At 39.6% G+C, this 20,075-nt stretch overlaps 3 protein-coding genes across 10 annotated transcripts in view; 1 reads left to right on the top strand and 2 right to left on the bottom strand.

Annotated features, from left to right (window-relative positions):
* Positions 1–10,251, top strand: part of LOC6561400 (piezo-type mechanosensitive ion channel component) — a 39,388-nt gene extending 29,137 nt beyond the window's left edge. For 2 of the 3 annotated variants that reach the window (XM_032736681.2, XM_032736682.2), the window contains 14 exons: positions 1,423–1,488; positions 1,874–2,019; positions 2,907–3,284; positions 3,803–3,879; positions 4,314–4,592; positions 5,275–5,310; positions 6,625–6,763; positions 6,827–7,188; positions 7,246–7,392; positions 7,460–7,604; positions 7,672–8,605; positions 8,673–9,249; positions 9,315–9,456; positions 9,515–10,250. In XM_032736681.2, coding sequence (XP_032592572.1) covers positions 1,423–1,488; positions 1,874–2,019; positions 2,907–3,284; positions 3,803–3,879; positions 4,314–4,592; positions 5,275–5,310; positions 6,625–6,763; positions 6,827–7,188; positions 7,246–7,392; positions 7,460–7,604; positions 7,672–8,605; positions 8,673–9,249; positions 9,315–9,456; positions 9,515–9,739 — 3,653 coding nt within the window. In that variant the 3' untranslated portion in view covers positions 9,740–10,250. Of the gene's footprint in view, positions 1–96; positions 394–466; positions 726–1,422; positions 1,489–1,873; positions 2,020–2,906; positions 3,285–3,802; positions 3,880–4,313; positions 4,593–5,274; positions 5,311–6,624; positions 6,764–6,826; positions 7,189–7,245; positions 7,393–7,459; positions 7,605–7,671; positions 8,606–8,672; positions 9,250–9,314; positions 9,457–9,514 lie in introns of all 3 variants that reach the window. The other variant, XM_032736683.2, reaches the window with a different exon arrangement.
* A 1,529-nt stretch (positions 10,252–11,780) lies between these two features.
* Positions 11,781–12,517, bottom strand: LOC6561744. The gene has a single exon (XM_001989009.3). It carries the CDS (start codon positions 12,381–12,383, stop codon positions 11,886–11,888), a length of 498 nt encoding a protein of 165 aa, XP_001989045.2. The 5' UTR covers positions 12,384–12,517; the 3' UTR covers positions 11,781–11,885.
* Positions 12,518–12,535: 18 nt separating this feature from the next.
* LOC6561743 (probable phosphorylase b kinase regulatory subunit beta) lies at positions 12,536–19,770 on the bottom strand. Of its 6 annotated transcripts, none has more exons than XM_043214404.1 (13): positions 19,640–19,725; positions 19,391–19,566; positions 18,214–18,566; positions 17,950–18,145; positions 17,730–17,881; positions 17,120–17,668; positions 16,621–16,647; positions 15,414–15,449; positions 14,740–14,844; positions 14,109–14,681; positions 13,420–14,036; positions 13,078–13,350; positions 12,536–13,011 (listed from the first exon to the last, which is right to left on the bottom strand). In XM_043214404.1, the coding sequence occupies exons 1-13, from the start codon at positions 19,657–19,659 to the stop codon at positions 12,720–12,722; spliced, it is 3,369 nt and encodes a 1,122-aa protein (XP_043070339.1). In that variant the 5' UTR covers positions 19,660–19,725; the 3' UTR covers positions 12,536–12,719. The 6 variants fall into 6 exon arrangements, with proteins under 6 accessions (XP_043070339.1, XP_032591567.1, XP_032591568.1 ...); XM_032735676.2 differs by lacking the exon at positions 15,414–15,449 and adding an exon at positions 15,791–15,805; XM_032735677.2 differs by lacking the exon at positions 16,621–16,647 and having other exon boundaries at positions 19,640–19,770.
* Between the last annotated feature and the right edge of the window lie 305 nt (positions 19,771–20,075).

The raw sequence follows: 20,075 nt of genomic DNA on the forward strand, positions 1-20,075 counted from the left end.
TGTCACGAAAGAAAAGCACGACACGCGCACAACTCGAGAGCAGCTGAGCGTGTAAAAATCATCACAACTCAACTTGCAACTTGAATTCTTGTGAAGCCCACAACGCCTAGCACCGAGGCGCTTTCAGCGCTGCTCACCGAGGGATTTTTGGAACCGAAACGCATCTCACTGGGCCTGGCGCCATCCGAGCAGAGTGCTCAGGCCCCAATGCGTAGTTTGATGCCACCGATGGTGGCATATGCCAATGCTGTCGCCTCCAGTGCCGGCAGCTCGGTGAATCTGACGCCCAACTTGCGGCGTCAGCATCGCCGACAGTCGTCCACAACAGCCGCCGTCTCCTGGAACGAAACGGTGTCCATCAAGCGATCACCCTTGAAGGAACAACCACATGTGGTATAAATATAATTAAATATATAAATCAAAATTCGATAAAAGAGAATCTTGTCTTGTCTCGTTGGCCGTCAAGTCGTCGGAGCGCGAGGAGCTAGTCACAATGCGTCAGAAGTCGCTGCATCGACGCCATCAGAGCATGGGCAATGCCAGCTACTCGCTGGACGAGGCACAGACACCGCGACTACGTCGCACCAGCACCCTAACCGGTGCCAGGGATGAGGCAGCTTTGCTGGCGGCACAGCGTCCGCATAGCTGGGGACCTGTCGGTACGGCCTACTATATGGAGTCGCTGATGTGCGCCTTCTATGAGCCCGCACTGCTGCATGGACCATGTATTGGATGAATCTTATTACCTACCCCTTACTCATATATATTTCTTATCTTTTAATACTGAAACATTGTATAAAGATTTTATTTAATGTGCGTGCCCCAAAATAAAAACTCAATTGAGGTCGTGTGTAGCAGGCCTCAAGAAAGAAACGACAACTTTCCCCCCACAAAAAAAAAAGAAACAACTTATGTAAATAACACTTTCCTAGTGGTTTTTCATTTGCATTGATTTATAGAATCGATGCTCAAAGCGTTTGACAGACTTGTGCGCACTTCTACAAGTGTAATATATTTATATATATATTAACTCTAATTTTAATAAATATGTCTCTTTTGATACGGTTAAGACTCAACTTTCTTCTTCTCTGTGTGCTGCCCGATTCGATTACAATTCTGCTGCTCAATTAATAATCTTTTCTTTTTTTTTTGCTACAGTGCGCTTCTGAAAAACATTTGCTTACAAAATATATTCAAATTTACTTTTTACTAATTGAATTTGCAAATTATGCGAGATATGCTTGAGATTAAAACACTTATCTATAGACAGATACTAAAGAAAACTAAAATCCACTCAAAATTCGGCCAGCCGATGAGTATTTTATATATTTATTATATTATAATTTAAGTGCTCTACTTGTTTATTTTATTATTTAATTTTTTCTTTTGTTTTTTTAACATGTGTGTGTGTTTTATTTATAGAACATGGTTATCCATTTCCTGCACCAACAGTACGCAGAAGGAAGGAAACTAAATTGCATCCACATGGTAAAGTTTTGTTTATTTCGTTTGTTGTGCTTGATTTGGTATTATCATTAATCATCATAATCATCTAGTATATAACAATGATCGCTATAGATCGCCAGCAACATCATGCCGATATTGTATTGCCTTGTATATAATCTATTAGCAGTACTCTATATATAAATACTATATACTCTATATATATATAAACATAAGCTGCATGCAATGTTGCTCTCTAAGCTGCAGTTTTGTGTGCGTTGCTCTCTCGCTCTCTCTGTGTAAAATATTTAATAATCATTCTCAAACAATTCTTGAACTATATCTATATAATCTCTAAATGTTGTTTCTAGTTGATATAATTATTATATGCAAGATATCTAATAATGATTTGGTTTTTCTTTCAAAAAAGCTACACGCGCCGGCGATTATTATATGTTTGAGGAAATGGATGATAAGTTCGAGCTGGATCTAATCCACGATGAGATTGATTTTCTGGAAGAGGAGAATATTACTGAGAGTGAAATGAAAATGCAGCGACGCAAAACGCTATACGATGTAAGTGAATTCAAATTGGATCTCTTTTTCTTTCAATCTGGGAATGGAACATAATATTTAAAACTTATTGAAGATATGCCTATGCATGTACTAAATATATATATAGATATATTTATATATATATGCCCATAATCTGTTGTAAATTCCGTTAAAAATTACGCCACACACTGACATTGACATTCAACAAACACACACAAAACAAAGGTTTGGAAGGATCTGAATGATGCCGAGTATCGTCGCCATTTCTATATGCGTGAACGTTCCTATGCCTCCGAGCCGGGTTCACGCATCGCCCTCAAACTGGATGCGGAAAAGGATATGATGGCTGAGCGACATGAGGATCGTCCGATTTCTCGTGTTGTGTTCGATGACGATGCTGATCGTGATGATGATGATGACGATGATGATACCATTGAGTGCGATGCTGGCGTACGCACGTCGACGCTCTCCGAGCCCCTCGATTTTGGGAGACGCAGTCAGACGCTGCTCGAGACACAATCGCCCCCACCACATCCACCGGGGCAAGATGCAGTTGTGAGTGTGCAGCAAAAAACAAAAAACAAAAACCAAAAATTCTTTAATTGGCGCACCCGTTCAACGTTTTACATATATATTATGTATATTATAATAATATTCGATCACGAGTTTTTCAAGCGCTGCAAACAACCAACAAACAACTGCAAGTTGGCGCACACACTTCTCTCTCAATATACAAGTTAAAAACTGTACAATTACCATATCTACTATATTTTAATTTATCTTGTGTATATATACTATAACTTGGCTTAATTTCGTTTTTTGCGTCTCGATGTTGTTGATTATCACAATAAATGTTTCTACTTTTCAACTAATCTTCCGCTTGGCTATTCTCTTTGATCCGTCTACAGAAATCGAAAGATGCACCCACCGATTTGTTTCCCTCGACCAGCAGGGGCATCTCCAAGGAACGGGATGCGGCCACCTTTAGCAGTCCTAAGCCCGTCAAGGATGTCACCGATTTGCCAACAACAACGGCAGCAGCAGCACAATTATCGACAGCAGCGCCACGGGAGGCCACCTCCAAGGAGACCTCGGATAGTAAATCGAAAATGGAGGTGGATAGCGGCGATGTGACGGCCAAGGATTCGGATGAGGATTTCGATACGAATCCCATCATACGACTGTTGGAGGGCTTCTTGGTCACTTTGACCATACGCCTGAATCGCTTCTCGCGCAATTATCGCTTTGTCAATCGTATTTTGGCGGGCGAGAAGAAAACTCTTAAGGTAAGCCGTCAATTGAAGGGTCTACTGTAAGCTCAGAAACTAGTAGTTGCAGAAATTAATGTTGTCTAGAGACTGGAAGTGATTTGAAGGCATTTCTTGTAGTTTTTCTTATACATAAACTTATAATTATACTATTAACTCCACTTATCGTAAAGAATATAAGAACCTTAACCTCTTTACTTATACTCTATCTTATACTTATACTTTTACTTATACTTATTCTGATACTTATACTTTTAACTACAGTTATACTTTGTAGCAGTCCTTAACGCCTTACCTATACTTTATCTTATACTTATGCTTATACTTTTAACTCTACTTATACTATTAACATCACTTATACTAGAACAGTTTAAACCGCTTGACTTATACAACTTCTTGCATTGAATCCTTAATCTACTGTTGACTACACTTTTACTACAACTTAGACCAGTCTTACTTATACTTGTGATCATACTTATATTCACATCATACCTGTATTGAAACACCTTACTTATATCTATCTACTTTATTCCCAGGAATCCAGTTCGCTGAATCGTTTGGGCCTGTCCAGCGCTGCGGCCATGTTCCATTTTCTCAAATCGAATCTCGAGAGGTATTTAGTGGGCGTTACTCCCCACGGAGTGTGCGCCGCTTGCGTTAATCTACCCTATACTATTTTAAATGTTAACTCTTTTTTTTTTTATTTTTTTTCTCAAATTTTATTTTTGGAGACTGAAAACGTGCGTTCTTAGAATAGCGAACGTTTCTTTGAATTTTGATATGATATCATTTTGCGTTTTGTTCAAGTTTGTGTTGAATTTATGAAAAAGAAAAAAAAAATTGATATCGTTTTATTTTTCTCTTCTTATTTTTATTTGCATATGTTTACCTTTTGTGTTATGTGTGTTTGAAACTGTGTACCTGCCTTCCACAACAATATCGAATACCAAACCAAATCAAAAAAAAAAAAAATCAAAACTCAACACAAAAAACTCACCTCACCTGCATCACCTGTTGCGTTTTCGTGTGCATTAATTTTCCGAATAGTGATGAAAACGGTGGCCAGCCCGTTTCATCATCCACACCGCGTCGCTCACAGTTGGCTGCCACCACAACAACAACAACACTACCAACAACAACATCAGCTTCAACAACAACAGACAATCTCACAATTGAACACTTCAGCACACCACTTAACACAAATACAACAACCACACCGCTCACACCGCCAGAACCACATGTACAACCACCAGCAGCAAGTACTCCACACGTTGTCGAAGATATCATCGCAATACCAGTAGATACCGTTGATGCAGCAATCTCTAGGTAACAAATCCAACATCACCCACACCACCAGCCCCTCTCCCACATTTCCACATCCTTTTCACTCCCCCTTCAAAAATAAATGCAGTTGAAGTAATGCTTTCTAAATACCCAGTATCAGATATTGCAAGTTAATCCGTGTGCTTAAAAGTAATAAATGTTAGATTTTGAAATCCTGTTTTTTTTTTTTTACATGAAAACTTATTTATTTTGTTTTTGATTATTGGGAATATATATTCTAAACTATATTTCAAACAGAGTTTTTTGTGTTTGTTTTTTAACAAAAATCATTTACTTATTTTTTAACAGATCCGCTATAACTATTTTATCTGTGTACTGGGTATTAGCTAGTCGGTGTATCGTTAGCTGCTTATAATCAAATTGTTGATTGTTCTAAGTACTATATCACTGCGATACACTTTTAATTTAGATAAAGTAAAGAATTTGAACTAGAAATATCTTTAAAAAAAGGTTTTTAAATGTCAAAAAGTATTATCATCAGCAAGACACATCGCTTTGATTTATTAAAAAAAAAAAAAGAGTTTAGTTTTATGGTTTCAAGCGAAAGAAAAATAATTTTAATTTTGATATTCGAGTTACAAAAAATGCAAAACTTTACTAATTTCTATTTTCTTACATTTATCTGCGCGCATTGTTTGCTCATCTGAAATTTTTGTGTTTATAGAAAACAATCAATCAGTTCATCGCCGCCGAACAAAGGGTAAGTAAAAATCTTCAACATAAGTATATAAGCATCATTATTAAAGCGATAACGATAACGATATTAAGTAAACAAAAAACTGTCAACTAACAGCCAAACACATACACACACACACGCAAGCACACACACAGTATTCTATATGTGTGTGTGTGTGTGTCTCTTTTAAGACTCTCTCTTATACGAAAACAACTTTATATACTATACTCGAGCAATAGATTTTGCTAATAATACTTCTACAATGTGAAATCAACTCTTTAATTTAACTGTGCATTTTCATACACAACACACTTCTACACATACACATACATATATCCATATGAACATTCACACATATTGAATAAAGCCGCAAATCGGATTGCGGCCTGCCTGAGATACGCATTAAAGCGCCATCTATTGAGCGCAGCGGGCAGACGCCCCACACCCCAATCGCCCATCATCAACATCAACAACAACAACATCAACAACAACCGCATCATCAGCAGCAGGCGAGCATCGGTTCGGGTTCGCTCAGCAAGCACTGGTCCTACGAGCACGTGGACAGGTATTGACCACGCCTCCCCGCCTGCTTCACTCCCCCCTCAATCAATCATCATACATAATTAATAATCACGAAAATATACCAGTTGCAAGTACTCGTAGTGCAGTTGCTGTTGTTGCTGTTGTTCTCTCGGCCCAAGACACGGGACTGACTCATCGTAACTCTCTCAATCTCTATCTCTATCTATCTATCTATCTCTATCTCTATCACTCTATAAGCATGGGCGGGTTCAGCAGAGTAATTTTATTTTGGGCAACTTGAAGATATTGATATATATTCATCAAATAAAATCACACCTCATACTTCATACTCAACTGAATCCGCTCCTTTAGCCAAACCTAACTAAACCTTAATCAAACTATATATCTGTCTCTCTCTCTCTCTCTCTCTCTGTCTCTATATCTGTATCTGTCTCTGTGTCTCTGCATTTAACTGTGGCTGTGTTTTAAACTAATTTATTTGCATCTGCTTTAATTTATAAGTCCATGCCACTCTTTGTGCGTTATTTGCTAGTATGTATGTATGTATTGTTATTGTTCGGCTTCCCTTCAACCACATCCCTTTATTCCTGCTCCCAACTTATGAGTTGTGATCTTAAGTTTCCAACTCACCCCGCACCTAACCCAACACGCATGTAGGCAAGCGTTGCATGCAGCGCACAGGTTCCACTAACTAAATCTAAAGAGCACCAGGCATGCCCAATCCTGTCCTGAATTTAGATTTACCTACCCCTTTTTAAGTACCTCAATCTAATCATCTTTTGTGAATATTTGCAGTGCTGGAGATTTCAATTTGGAGGAGGAGAATTTTGCCCAGCGGGATCATCATATTATTGTTGAGGTGCTTATCTCCTCCTGGTATGCACTGCTGGCCAACACGGATCTCATCTGCTACATTGTCGTCTTCATCAATCAGGTGAGTTTGTCCTCTCAATTATCATCTAAAAATAGTGCTCATACTTTGCATGTTTCTTTTCAGGTGGTTAATGCCAGCGTCATCTCTTTACCGCTGCCCATTATGGTGTTCCTTTGGGGCACATTGTCGCTGCCACGTCCAACGAAAACGTTTTGGGTCACTCTGATTGCATACACACAGGCCATTGTTCTGATCAAGTGCATCTTTCAATTCAAATTGATTTGGGCCAACTATCAAAACTTGGCCCATCAGCCACTAAGGCCGGCCAAAATATTTGGTGTCGAGATGAAAACGCATTATGCCGTCTACGATTTGATATTGCTATTGGTGCTCTTTCTGCATCGCTATCTGCTCAAGTCGCAGGGCCTGTGGAAGTCCGGCTACAAGGATACGGATCAACAGTTTGCGAAGCCAACGACCAGCATGTAAGCATAAAAGGATTTCGAATTTGCGAATGTCTAATGAAATCTTTCCCCATATAGCGATGATCGAGAGGATAGCGATAACATGTCGCAGCCGGATTCACGACAGCTAAACGAGGATGCTGCCCAGAAGCAGAGCCTGCAGGTTAGCCAGGTCTCGCTGCCTGGCTCCCCGGAGTACAGCAAGTCAGCCATCAATCAATTGGAGTAAGCAATCAACTGTAATATTCAAATAATAACAAATAATAATCTTATATATTTTATCTTTTTGCAGACGCACCAAGTACACTTCGTCGTTGCACAAGTTCTTCTTTAGCCTGGTGCACAAATCGCGTCTAGCTACTGATGTCTATGCTTTGATGTTCCTCTGTGACTTCATCAACTTCTTTGTGCTGCTCTTTGGCTTTACAGCATTTGGCGTGAGTACTGTAGTAATATGCTTCAATTGTTGTCATATATGTAAACCATTTTAATCTGCTCTGACAGACTCAACAAACTGAAAGCGATGGCGGCGTCCAAACCTATTTGGCTGAGAATAAGGTGCCAGTGCCGTTCCTCATCATGTTGCTGGTGCAGTTCCTGCTGATTGTCATCGATCGTGCGCTTTATTTGCGCAAAGCGCTCGTCAACAAAATCTTTTTCCATTTCTTTTCGGTGATTGGCATACATATTTGGATGTTCTTTGTGGTGCCGGCGGTGACGGAGCGTTCATTTAATTCACTCGCACCGCCAATAATATTCTATGTGATCAAGTGCTTCTATATGCTGTTGAGTTCATATCAAATCAAATCGGGCTATCCTAAGCGGATTCTCGGTAACTTCTTCACCAAGGGCTTCTCGATGGTTAATATGATCGCCTTCAAAGTCTATATGCAAATACCTTTCCTGTACGAGCTGCGCACCATACTCGATTGGGTGTGCATCGATAGCACAATGACAATCTTTGATTGGCTCAAAATGGAGGACATCTTCTCGAACATTTATCTCATACGCTGTACACGACAATCGGAAACGGATTTCCCAGCGATGCGTGCCCAGAAGAAGGCTTCACTCTCAAAGTTGATAATGGGTGGAACTATTGTGCTATTGATTGTGATTTGCATTTGGGGACCGCTCTGTTTGTTTGCATTGGGCAATGCTGTGGGCACTTCGAATGTGCCCCATCAGGTTTCAGTTTCGATACGCATTGGACCCTACGATCCCATCTATACGACAAACAACTATGACAGCATTTTTCCGATCAACACCGAGATGTACAACCAGATGACAAATACGTTTATCAAGAACAAAACGGCACTCACATTTATAGCTGGCTACGATGCAACCGATGTGGCTGCCGTCAGGTTGGCCGGGAATTCGCCATCACTGTGGAATATAGCACCACCGGACAAGCAACGTTTGACCAACGATTTGCGGAACAGTAAGTTCAACCATAGCATTATTTTTTATGTATAATTTTGAATGTATTTTAACTTAATCTGACACAGATAACACGCTAATTGCACGCTTCTCGTACTCGTTGACCCGGGATGCGCCCGCAAAGGGTCTCAAGGAGAATGTGGGCGATGAGCACATAATAAATTTAGACTCATCGTTTGAGGGACGTGCAGCGCTCATCAGCATGCTAACCGAGTCGTATGACCAGCCGGAAACAGGCAATGACACCGGCAGTAATAATGGCGTTAATGGCACTACTAACAGCAATGATAATACTACAACCACTGCAAATACCACAACCACCAACAGTGGAAATGTGTCCAATGAGGTGGTTGTGGTGCTGCCGCACATGATACCCAAGTTCATCAAGGTGCTGAATTTGGGTGATGCATTCGTGGTGTCTGCATTGACTGGCAAGGAGCAGGAGTATCGACCGCTTGTCATTAAAATGCATCGCGATAATACCACAAATGGCCTGTGGTGGGAGATACGCGACTTTTGCTATGATAACTTTTACAATTCGACGCTTAAGGACTTGCCCTACAGCGACTGCAGTTCGGGCATTGTGATGTACACGTTTAACGACAAGAAATTCCCATCGACTTTCAGCTTCTTAACAGCTGGCGGGTATGTACATATTGAATGACTATCCTTGATATATACCTGATTGAATCAATATCTAATATCTTCAGCATCATTGGTCTATATACGACATTTGTGTTATTGGCCTCGCGTTTCATGAAATCGTTTATTGGTGGCCAAAATCGCAAAATCATGTTTGAGGATTTGCCCTATGTGGATAGAGTGCTGCAATTGTGCCTGGATATTTACCTGGTGAGTGCTGCTCAAGCTTTATCATTTGAAAATAGATGCTTAAGCATTTGTTTCTTAGGTGCGTGAGGCCCTGGAATTCGCTCTAGAGGAGGATCTGTTCGCCAAGCTGCTCTTCCTGTATCGTTCGCCAGAAACATTGATTAAATGGACGCGACCCAAAGAGGAGTATTTGGATGATGATGGCGACACTGACTCGATACCAAGTCGCATGAGTGTGCGACGAAACGAGCAGCTGCAGCAACAACAGCAGCAACACCAATATCAACAGCAGCAACAACAATAACATAGGTCTAATCTAAATGTTTGAGTTAATTAGAGTTTCGTATACGTATTTCATTTTTAAGTACGTATGTCTTGCGTTAACGTAGGTTTCATAGTCATTTTTTTAAATTTATACAGCAATTAGTTAGTAAAAATAACAGAAACACAAAGAAAATCCAAACCCAAATACACACATCACCCGAATAATCACTTACAATTAATTACAGTATGTATGTAGTTAAATTTTGTCAAGTACTGCCGTGTGTAAAAAAAAAAAAAAAACAACAACAAAAATAATGTGTAAAAGTTAATGAAATTGTACACCAACTAATTAGTTAGTTAGTGCATCGAATACAATACCTAAATATGCCTACTGTATAGGAATTGTAATTAACGAAAAGCTACAGTCTAATGTCTAATTAAGTGAAAAGTGTTGCTGTTTGTTAATTAACGAATTAAATAGCTAAACGAAACAATAGAGAATCTGTATAAGTTAATAACTAAGTCATATATACGCATGTGTGTATAAATTATATTATTAAACTAATAATAATAATAATGAGAACTCATATTCAGGGATTTTTAGCATTTTACAAACAACCTAATTGTAAATCAAATAATTAAACCATGTATGAAGAATTCAACTTATTTGTGTAAGTTAAACCATAAAACAAAAACAACAATAAATGTTTTATATATACTTATATATATATATATAGCATATTAAATATATAAATGTAACTCGTGTCGTGTGCGCAAGCTTCAAATTACATAACAATATTTTCTACGTAAATACTTATGTTGCCTTAGAAAAAACAAACAACAAAATTGATATTATGTATTGTATATGTTGAAAAGATTGTTATAGACTAAACTATTGTACTATATAAAGCGTTGAATTTATTTCTAGGCATATCATATATAACATATTTTTGTATTTCATATGCAGATATCATTTGCTTACATGTTAAACAGCAATTTCATATCAAAATGCTAGAATTGAAAAAAAGGCTTCGAACGCGTTTTGCTTCACTAGCTATCATCATTAGCTATGCCAGCATGCTAAATACATTTATGTGTCTCAAATGGGCAATCTCCAATTAGCATTAGATTAAATAAACACAAACACCCACACGCCAACTAAAATTTTACATGCTATTTTATACATATTTAAACGAATTAATAAATGTAATAAACTGAAAATAAACTAAACTAATTTTTGTACCAATCAACGAAAAGGAAAAACTAAAGTAAAACGAACTATTATAAATAAATGTACCTACTTATAGTAATTAACATTTTAATTAGCTAACAAAAATTAAAAATATTTGATATAAAAACAAATATAGAAGAAACATTTATTATAATAAATTATGGATTTTATTTTGAAAATTTCGCAGTGATTCGAAACAGCAGAAACAATTAATTTTTGCTTGTTTGCCAATTTCTACATTTATTTGAATTATTAAATACTTTAATATTGAGTTATATAAAGAAATTATATTATAAATTCATAACAAGAGCTGAAAGGAGAAGCAGTTGTCTTCCCAGCAGCCAAAGAGAGAGTGAATGAGATCTTTGGAGAGATCGAAATGCAAAATTTCGTTGAAAGTTAATCAAACGAATTGTGCTATTAAAATTAGAACACGTAAAAATAATGCTCAAATTCTTTTAATTTGATTCACCGAATATACACACATCGTGTATTCGTTGTGTAAGAGTTTGATTATTAATAAATATTGCTGCAAATAGGTTGTTGTGTGTTAAGAAATGTTTGAAGTGATGAATGAATGAAATTATGGTTGTTGCGATGAAAGAGAAGCTATGCTGAGAACTAAGAGAAACTATTCTGTTGCTGCTGCTACCGGCGAGTGAATTTTTAATATGTATTATTGTTTTCTCATATACTAATTTTCACAAGCAATCACCTTTCAAGTAGAATAATAACATCTTTAAGTTTGTAAATATTTTATGCAATAGTTCTGCATCAAAATTCAAATTACGAATTGGACTGGACCAACTTTTCCGTGAAACAGCATAGTCGAAATCTTTCTCTCGAACTCTTTCTCAATAGTTCAATCACATTTATTACACATACTATTCCTAAGATACAAATTTAATAAGTAAGCAAATTATAAATAGCTCCGAGGGCGACACTTGGACGGGTTTTAGGTGATGCGCGTTGAGCAGTTTCGATAATGCGTAAATTTATAATCACTGCAGTCAACGCTTTTGGCCCTCTCGTTGCAGTGTTGCTGGCGACCGAGTTTGACTGCTGGATACACTTCCTCCCATTCGGACTCGCTGCGACTTAGCACGCCCCGTCTACGTGGTGTGGTAAAGGTGCTCTCCTGCTGCTGTGCATTTTTTCGCAGGGTGATAACAGTGCTCGTTGTTGAGCCGGCAGAGGCAGAGGCGGCGGCGGGAGGCAAAGGATTGTTCAGCATCTGTGTAACGCTCTTGGATAGCCGCATGGATTGGATGCGATTGTAGCCACTGCCTGTAGGCTTGTAACGCTCCAGTTTGAGTGTGAGACGTGCCATCTCATTGCTCATCCACTCGGGTGCTCGCATGCTGCCTGCGTGGACAAACGTTGGAATTGCTGTAAACAGAGCGAGGAACTCAGGCGTCGCTTTTATAGCCAACGAGCGAGGTGGTTGCGACATAAGCACGACGGGGCATTGCCATTTAATCGATACGCTTGCATAAAGCCGAGGTTAAGGCCTTTTGGACAAGTGTCGCAACATCGAAAATTGCAGGGGTTTCCACCCTACGTAATGCTGGTACTGACCTATTAACTAAGCGTGTAACAATTTTGTTGTTGCTTGCAACAAGGTTTATGTATATATATAACATTTAATTAACAACTAGAGGGACAAATAAAATTGTTCACTTTTATAATAGAATAAGCTACAAATTCGAGCTACTTTGGATAATAATTGTCTTCTGTTTTGTGTATACAAAAGCTACGATATATATATATATATATATACTTCTTTGTTTTAGGACACTTTGCAATTCTCCTCGTGCAAGTGATCGCCATCGAGCTGGACATCATCCTCGGTGGTGGAAAAGATGCCGCCTTGCAACACTTTATTGACAGCAGCCCGAGCCAAATAGCCCGTTGTCTCCGAATAGGGCAGCGAGTAGAAGACGGTCAAGTCCTGTTGCTGCTGATCCCCTGACTTAGATGGCTGCTGCTTCTGTATATTGTTATCCTTGCAGTACATGGCAAAAGCTTCGGCAATTATGCCATCCAAATCGAGAGCCTGCTTAAAGTGTAGCTCGGGATTGCTGAAAAGACAGATGGAGTATATTATGAAGAGTGTGCAGGATATAGAGGAAAAGGATATGCCCTACCGATTCAATATGGTGGCCACAATGCAGAGCAGCTCAACGGTTATTTGACGCCTCTCTGGACGATTAATGCACATTAGCGTCTCCTCTACAAGCAAATTGAATGTCAATTCGCCGCGACTCATGCTCGTCAGCGTGGGCGTGGCAGGTAGATGGTGTCCCTGCGTCGAGATGCCCTGCGGCGTGCGTTGCAATATCCCCCAGATCTTGTTATAAAAGTGCTTGGGCACGCGGCACAGGCAGCCCTCCAGCTTGCGACGCTGCAGCGTTGTGAGTCTATAAATTCAAAATCAGAGATCATTAATATAATTGAAATACATTTGGTATTATTTGAATTGTTCTTACTTTTCGTCCAGGGCCCACTCGCTGACAGTGAGCACCTTCTGCAGTAGAATGCGCACCTGGAACGGCGACAGATTGTCTACGTCGATGCTCTGTTGTCCAGAGATTTGCAAGTATATGCGCATGGCCTCGAGCACCCATCCAATGCGTATTTTCAATATTCCACGGAACATGGACGGATTGGTTGCGATGAGCCGGCCACAATATAGAACCACTTCCTGCTGCAGCACCGCCTGGATGACATCGTACGGCTGGACGCTGGTATACATGACATTCTGGATCTCAGCCGGGGTCATCGGTTTATCGAACACCGTCTCCTTTTGGCCAATAATGCCAACGGTCAGCTCCTTGCCATTGACTAGCACAGTGGTGATAAACGGACTGATCGAGTCCACAATGTGATGCAGTAGCGAGGAACAATAGCGCACAGCTCGCCAATAGCGAAGCGACCCGGCTCGATGATAAAGCTGTGTCAAAGCCGTGCTCACATTCAGGCCATTCACCTCAAAGTGTGAGCCCTCGCGATTAAGTAGAATGCCCCACAACTGGCACAGGCAATAGATGGACTCGGTGCTGCGCAGCGCATGGATAATGTCCGGCGTCGGTTTGCTATCAAAGTGCTGTAGGGTAAAGAGAGATACAATAGATTAATCTTTCATAATAATAATAAACAATTCAATTGTTTAGCTCACCGCCACGGAGACCTTCTCCTCGACATAGGTCAATGCCTTGGGCACATCAGTTAGCGATTGATAGCCAATGTATTCGTGATTGATCTGGGAGAATGCGTTCTCATTGTCCGTTAGATCGCTTTGGTTCATAAAATCCAAATGTTCGATGCAGGAGCTGCTGATGAGGTTCTGCAATCGGCCAATGCGCACCTTCATGCCATCGCAATAGCCCTTCTTCAGCATGGCCAGCAAATCGAGCATCTCCTTGAACTGGGGATCACGCATATGCTCCTCGCGTATCAGCAGACAAACGGTGGGTCTGCCCGACAGACGCCAGTATTTGCCAACGAATTGCAGCTCCGTCTTGATATCGTCAATAAGCAGCGCCATATCGCGATACAAATAAAAGTCGGATACCTCAAAGATCAGCGGATAGCAGAGGACGGTCATGCCACAGATGCGATACACCTTGCTAGTGCCCAGTGAACCAACTGGACGCGATGGACGACCCGACAGCCCCACCTTGCTATTAACGCCCAAATGCTGATAGACTTTGATGAGCTCCGTCGAGCTCCAGATTTGCACGGGTTCCACCTGAAATGAGACTTATTAATAAACAGTCAGCGGAAAATGGAACTGCTCAAAGTTGTACCTCATGCGGTGTCTGGGTTTGAATGCCATAAGTGGCCATCATGGCCTGCAGACGCATCGATTCGGCAATCAGCACAATTTGCACCACCAAATCGGTGGCGGTACCCTGTAAGGATGCGCATAGAAAACGGATTAGTAAGAATACATACTATACAATCGATTGCCGTTAAGCAGTTAGATAATGTATTTAGCCAATTCTTTACATGAGGGAGTAAAAAATTGTACTAGCCAAATGCCAAAATGCAAACAACAATTAGCAAAAACACTAAAAACATTTGGTGGGAGATGCTGACAGAGAGAGAGAGGAATAGAAAGAGAGAAAGGTAAGTAGGGAAAATGTGGAGCAAACAGGACATCAGGTGTGGGTGTGGAGGTGTCTTGGGAATTCATGTTTAACACATGCCAGACACAAATAATTGTGGAGAGAATTCTGGTAACAAAATGGACATAAATACAAATTACTTAATAGCTAGTTTTAGCATATTCAATTTACACATTTAGTTCAGGCAGCTTTTAGTAGTTGTGTTTTTAGTATTTTGAGTGTATAAGTAATATTAATTTGAAAATTTGAAAAAATTCTTATTGTTTCCATTTTGAACTGCCAATTTATGCCGCCTAAAACAACGCATATGAAATTCTTAACCCAGGAACACGGAAAATTTAACCACAAATTACCTTCTCGGAATCCAAAATTAGCGGTACGCGTGGTTTCTGTTCTTTTCGGGGGTTATTGGTTTTTTTTTATTAGTAGAAAAATAAATATATTTACATTTAAAAAAGGTTCTCAATTAGTAAGAAAATTATATTATTCTAATTTTTTCTTTTTTTTTTTTTGAATTGCGCGGACTGTTTTTTGTAGTTTTCTTGAAGCGCTGTTTTCTCAAAGAAAATACATTTAGAAAATAATAAATTAACTGAACCAACAATTAATTGCTTGCTTGTGTTTTTGGTTAGCTACAATTGGTTAAGGAACAACAAGCCAAACTGGAACTACTATGAAGAAGAAGATAGAATCGAGCAAGAGCCCAAGATCTGGGTGATCCATTACTTACAGTGCCCGGCTTAGCCTATGTTTATATAGAGCGTGTGTAGGAACAAATTATGCAGTTGGTTTTTTTTATAGACAAGAAACAGTACCGAAAAGAGTAAAGAAAAAAACTGTTGGTTTAGATACACGAATAAATAAGCAAGAATAGTTTGCTTTTTGCTATATACAAAATAAATAATAAACACAGCCTTAGTATAAATTATTCAAAATATTGTTTTCTTTTTGTTTGCAACTGAAAATTAAGTGTTTTGTGCGTCTGTGTGTTTGTGTGAATGTGTGTGTAAGTGTGTAAGTGTGCACATCCCAGCAGGAATCGCGAGAATTGATTTTTTTTTTTTATTAGAACTACGCTTTATAAAAAATTCTATACACCCACGTCTAAAAAACAATTAATTTACTTTTGCATGCCAATTGACTGAAAAATGAAGGAAATTCCTCAGGCTTTTCTCTTACTGAATAAATGATATATAGCTAAATTCATAGTTTCAAGACGTGCGAATTATCTAGCCTAAAAATCTATACAGATAAACATAGTCGAAAATTGTTCTAAGTTTTCGGGTTTTTTCAGTTTTTGAGTTTCTCTATAAATTCCTGCTGAAATGGATCGTACTATATGTATAGAAACTTAGTATCGATCAATCTATGTGTGTGTTGCGAAATAATAATAGATTTGCATTTGAAATTGTCGTCTAATGTGCAAAAAAATCTATGAAATAAAAATAAGCTTTTTTTTTGTATACAAAAAAAGGAATAATTTGAACAATAGATCATATAAAATCTATATCGATCATATTGAGTGCAATTAAATTGTGTATTTGAATATCGATTACTTACTTTGTGTTTATCATCGAAAGCTTTACCCTGTTTATAATTTGGGATTCCAACCGATATAAAGAGGTTTTTTGATTTAATTTTGATTTTTTTTGGTGTTTATGTTTTTATGTGGGTGTTGTTTGTGGGTATATATAGTTTAATTTTGTTTTGAGGGTTTTGAAGCGGTAGTAGTGTAGTAGTTATTGTTGTATATACGTTGGTAGTAGAGAAGGGACAAAATATATATTGATGAGTAGTAGTAAATATCGAAAGCCAATTCAAATCACTTAACCCATATTTATATATATATATATGTAGATATATGGATATATCTATACTTAAGTATTTAGAAAAGAAAACTAAAGAAACATAACAATTACATCGAATACCAATTAGACAGCGAAACGCAGAAAAAAACACACACAGCAGCGGACAAAGCTGAGCCAATCCATCTGGGATACGTAATGCCCCCGCCCCTAACCTATCGAAATAAGTCCACCCCGCTCCGCCAACAACTCACCTGAAAGGCCGAATAGCGACCGGCACGTCGTGGTCGATTATAACTTGGCAGATAGCGTCTAATGGGATCCAGTTCGTTGATGTGCAACAGTCCAGCGGTCAGCAGCTGGGCAATGATGAAGAACGACTGGCCCCAGAGGAACAGCGATTGCGACGGCGCACGCATATAGGAGCCATCGCCATCGGGTGCATAGTACATGGTGACCACAGGATCACCATTCGCATCCGTGTGCAGACAGCGACGCAAATCGTTTTGGAACTCTTCGATCTGTTCGTTGTTATTCTTGAAGACGCCATCGATGATCATTGTTATGAAGAACAACGGCCATTCGCATTCCAGACCCTCGAACTCTTTCAGCTCACCGGGCTGATAATAGCGTCGCGTCTTGTCCTCTGTCTTGCTCAGGAAACCATCGCGCGTGAAACGCTTGAAGCCCATTTTACTGCGCAGCCGATTGACCACGTTCTGTTTGGTCTGCTCCACCAGGCGATCCTCATGCGAGGCGAACGCTGGAAAAGAGAGCGTCAGCAGCAGGGAAGCATCCACGCCCTACAAGCGATGACAGTATGTATATCTGGTAGGATTGACATATATCATCAAATTTACTCACCTTGGAGCTGGATTCACGTGGCAGCATGGTTTCAAAGATGCTGCGATTGCGATTGTGCGCATCAATATCGACATAGACAACACTCCACGAGGCGCCCTTCTCGCCAAACAAATTGCAGCCGTTAATGGCCTCTAGCGCCGACTTGGCCATGCCTAAAACAATGATTAACAACATGAGTAACAACAACAATGGATGATAACTTAATTAAGACAAGGCTTGCCTATGGAGGAGGCGTGTATCTCTGGTGTGCCATTGTTGTACTTGGAGCCACGCTCCCACATGCCAAAGTCGGGTGTGCGATAGGCGCGCTCCACATAGTAGACCAGATTCTGAACAAAGGCGACCTCGTCGTGGGTATAAATGATTTGCAAGCCAGACGTGATCATCTGCACCAGAAACAGCAGATACAACGAGACCTGTAGATATGCGAAACGTGTGTTTGTAATTAATTTACCAGATGGGAAAAATCGACTTTTCAACTCACGCAATCAATTTGCAGATGATTGTAGAACTCGTCCGGATAGATCTTTTCACCCGTGTGCAATTGAAATTTGCTGTGCAATGCATGCGTGTTGGACTGTCGCTGCTTGAAGAGCTCGACGCGATCTGCCTGCTTCACCCAGCACTCCAAAATGCCACGCATGCATTTGACGGTGCTCTGGCCGAGCTCATAGGACTTGCCGCGATCATCATCTATGCGTCTGTAGGCCTGATACAAACTCCATACTGCTGCAGCACAATAGACACTGTCACGCACCGAACCCACCACCTGATCGGTGCTCATCACCGGAAATAGGCCAGTGATGGGACTCTGGTAGCGGAGCAGCTGGCGTTTAACTGAGACAAGGGGGGTTTCATAACGATTAGTGTTGAGGATTAATATTTAATTGAGAATTAATATGCAGTCTATTTATTATTAGCTAGATGTGAACTAAGCCTTAATGTTGGAGTTCACTATTTCATTGAGTTTTAATATGCGTCTATTTAAAATTAACTGAATGATAATCTCGAGCCCAAAAACCTATGAAGATTTATTTTAATCTATATACTTTAGATTAGTAAATTTCCTACATTTTTATCAATTTTAAATTTGGTTTTAATTTAGCTTTGGACATAATGTAGTAAATTTTCACCACATTTAAAATTTTATTTTGTGTTGAAAAAAGTACTTGTTGCTTTTATAAAAATAAACAAATTCTAATTAGTATCGAAAAGAGCGCACCTAATATACCCACCTGCAAATGCAGGTTGTAGGGTATGGGGTATTCTTCAAGACGAGATTAGCGTGGTGTCAATAACTTTAGCTTTGACTTTCGCACGCACATGTCTGCCACAGCTTGTTGACAAACGCAAATAAACAAACGCGAAACGAGAAACACGAACACGTTTCTCATGGAGATCAAGAGCGAAAAAGAAGCAGAGAAAAACGCACACACAGCGAGAGAGAAACAAATAGAAGACGCTAGCAGCGTTTCTGCTCTGGTCTGCCGATAAAATTTTTTGCGAAAATTGTTTATAAATAGAATGGAAAGACGCGAAGCGACGGGCCGCAGCTTCGTGGCAACAATTGGTTGCTTAATTGGCTGCCCTACACAGACGCCTGCCAAGGTTATATAAAAAAATCAAGTGCAATTTGCTCTTGAATTGCTCGTGCAACTCACCGATGCCATAGTAAATGTCCAGCTGCTTGACCGTGTCCTCATAGTTAATAGTTTTCAGAAACTGATCCAGATTGATGTCCTCGAGACTGTTGTGTCGTCCACTTGTCGATATGCCACTTTCTGTGGCTCCTCCCGCCGCACTGCTGCCGCCTGGTGTTGTCACTAAAAGGCCGAGTCTGTGTGTGGAGGGGGAAATGTGATTGACACCTTAGCACAGTTAAAATGGGGTTATTTAATTGTTTTACGCACGATTTCGGCACATTACGCATCGTAGTTGGTTTCAATGGATCGCGTTTTGTGGCTCTAATTGATTAGCAATCATTGAAAAATGTATACGCAAAATAAAATATACCCTTCAAGAGTCAAATGCGAAATGCAATGAGACCAGCTACCATAGAGAGTTGGTTAACGCAAAGAAGATAGCGACATGCGCACGCACTCTGATTGAATGTGATGTGACGTCATTACTCACAGAGTGTGAGTTTGTTTACCATTGCCAATTAAAATGAATAGAATGCATACTAAAAGCTTATAGTTAGTGTGAGTGGAAGGCAATCTTGAAGTTTCAAAAGAATATATCTTATTTTTGATTTATTAAACTATTAAAATTAATGATTGTATTATAAAATGTTTGGTTGCTGATCTTACTTTCAATATTATTTAAAAGTGCTAATTCTGTGACAAC

The sequence above is a fragment of the Drosophila grimshawi genome, unplaced genomic scaffold (assembly GCF_018153295.1).
Source record: "Drosophila grimshawi isolate 15287-2541.00 unplaced genomic scaffold, ASM1815329v1 contig_1377, whole genome shotgun sequence".
NCBI lineage: Eukaryota > Metazoa > Arthropoda > Insecta > Diptera > Drosophilidae > Drosophila > Drosophila grimshawi.

Bases quoted from the DNA above. Each gene is read 5' to 3' on its own strand.
- LOC6561744 (XM_001989009.3), bottom strand. From the start codon at position 12,383: ATGTCGCAACCACCTCGCTCGTTGGCTATAAAAGCGACGCCTGAGTTC.
- LOC6561743 (XM_043214404.1), bottom strand. From the start codon at position 19,659: ATGCGTAATGTGCCGAAATC. The intron at 18,567-19,390 runs GTGAGTTGCACG...CCCTTGTCTCAG, and splicing joins GGACATTTACTATGGCATCG to TTAAACGCCAGCTGCTCCGC. The intron at 15,450-16,620 runs GTAAGTAATCGA...CGAAAAGAACAG, and splicing joins CTTTCGATGATAAACACAAA to AAACCACGCGTACCGCTAAT.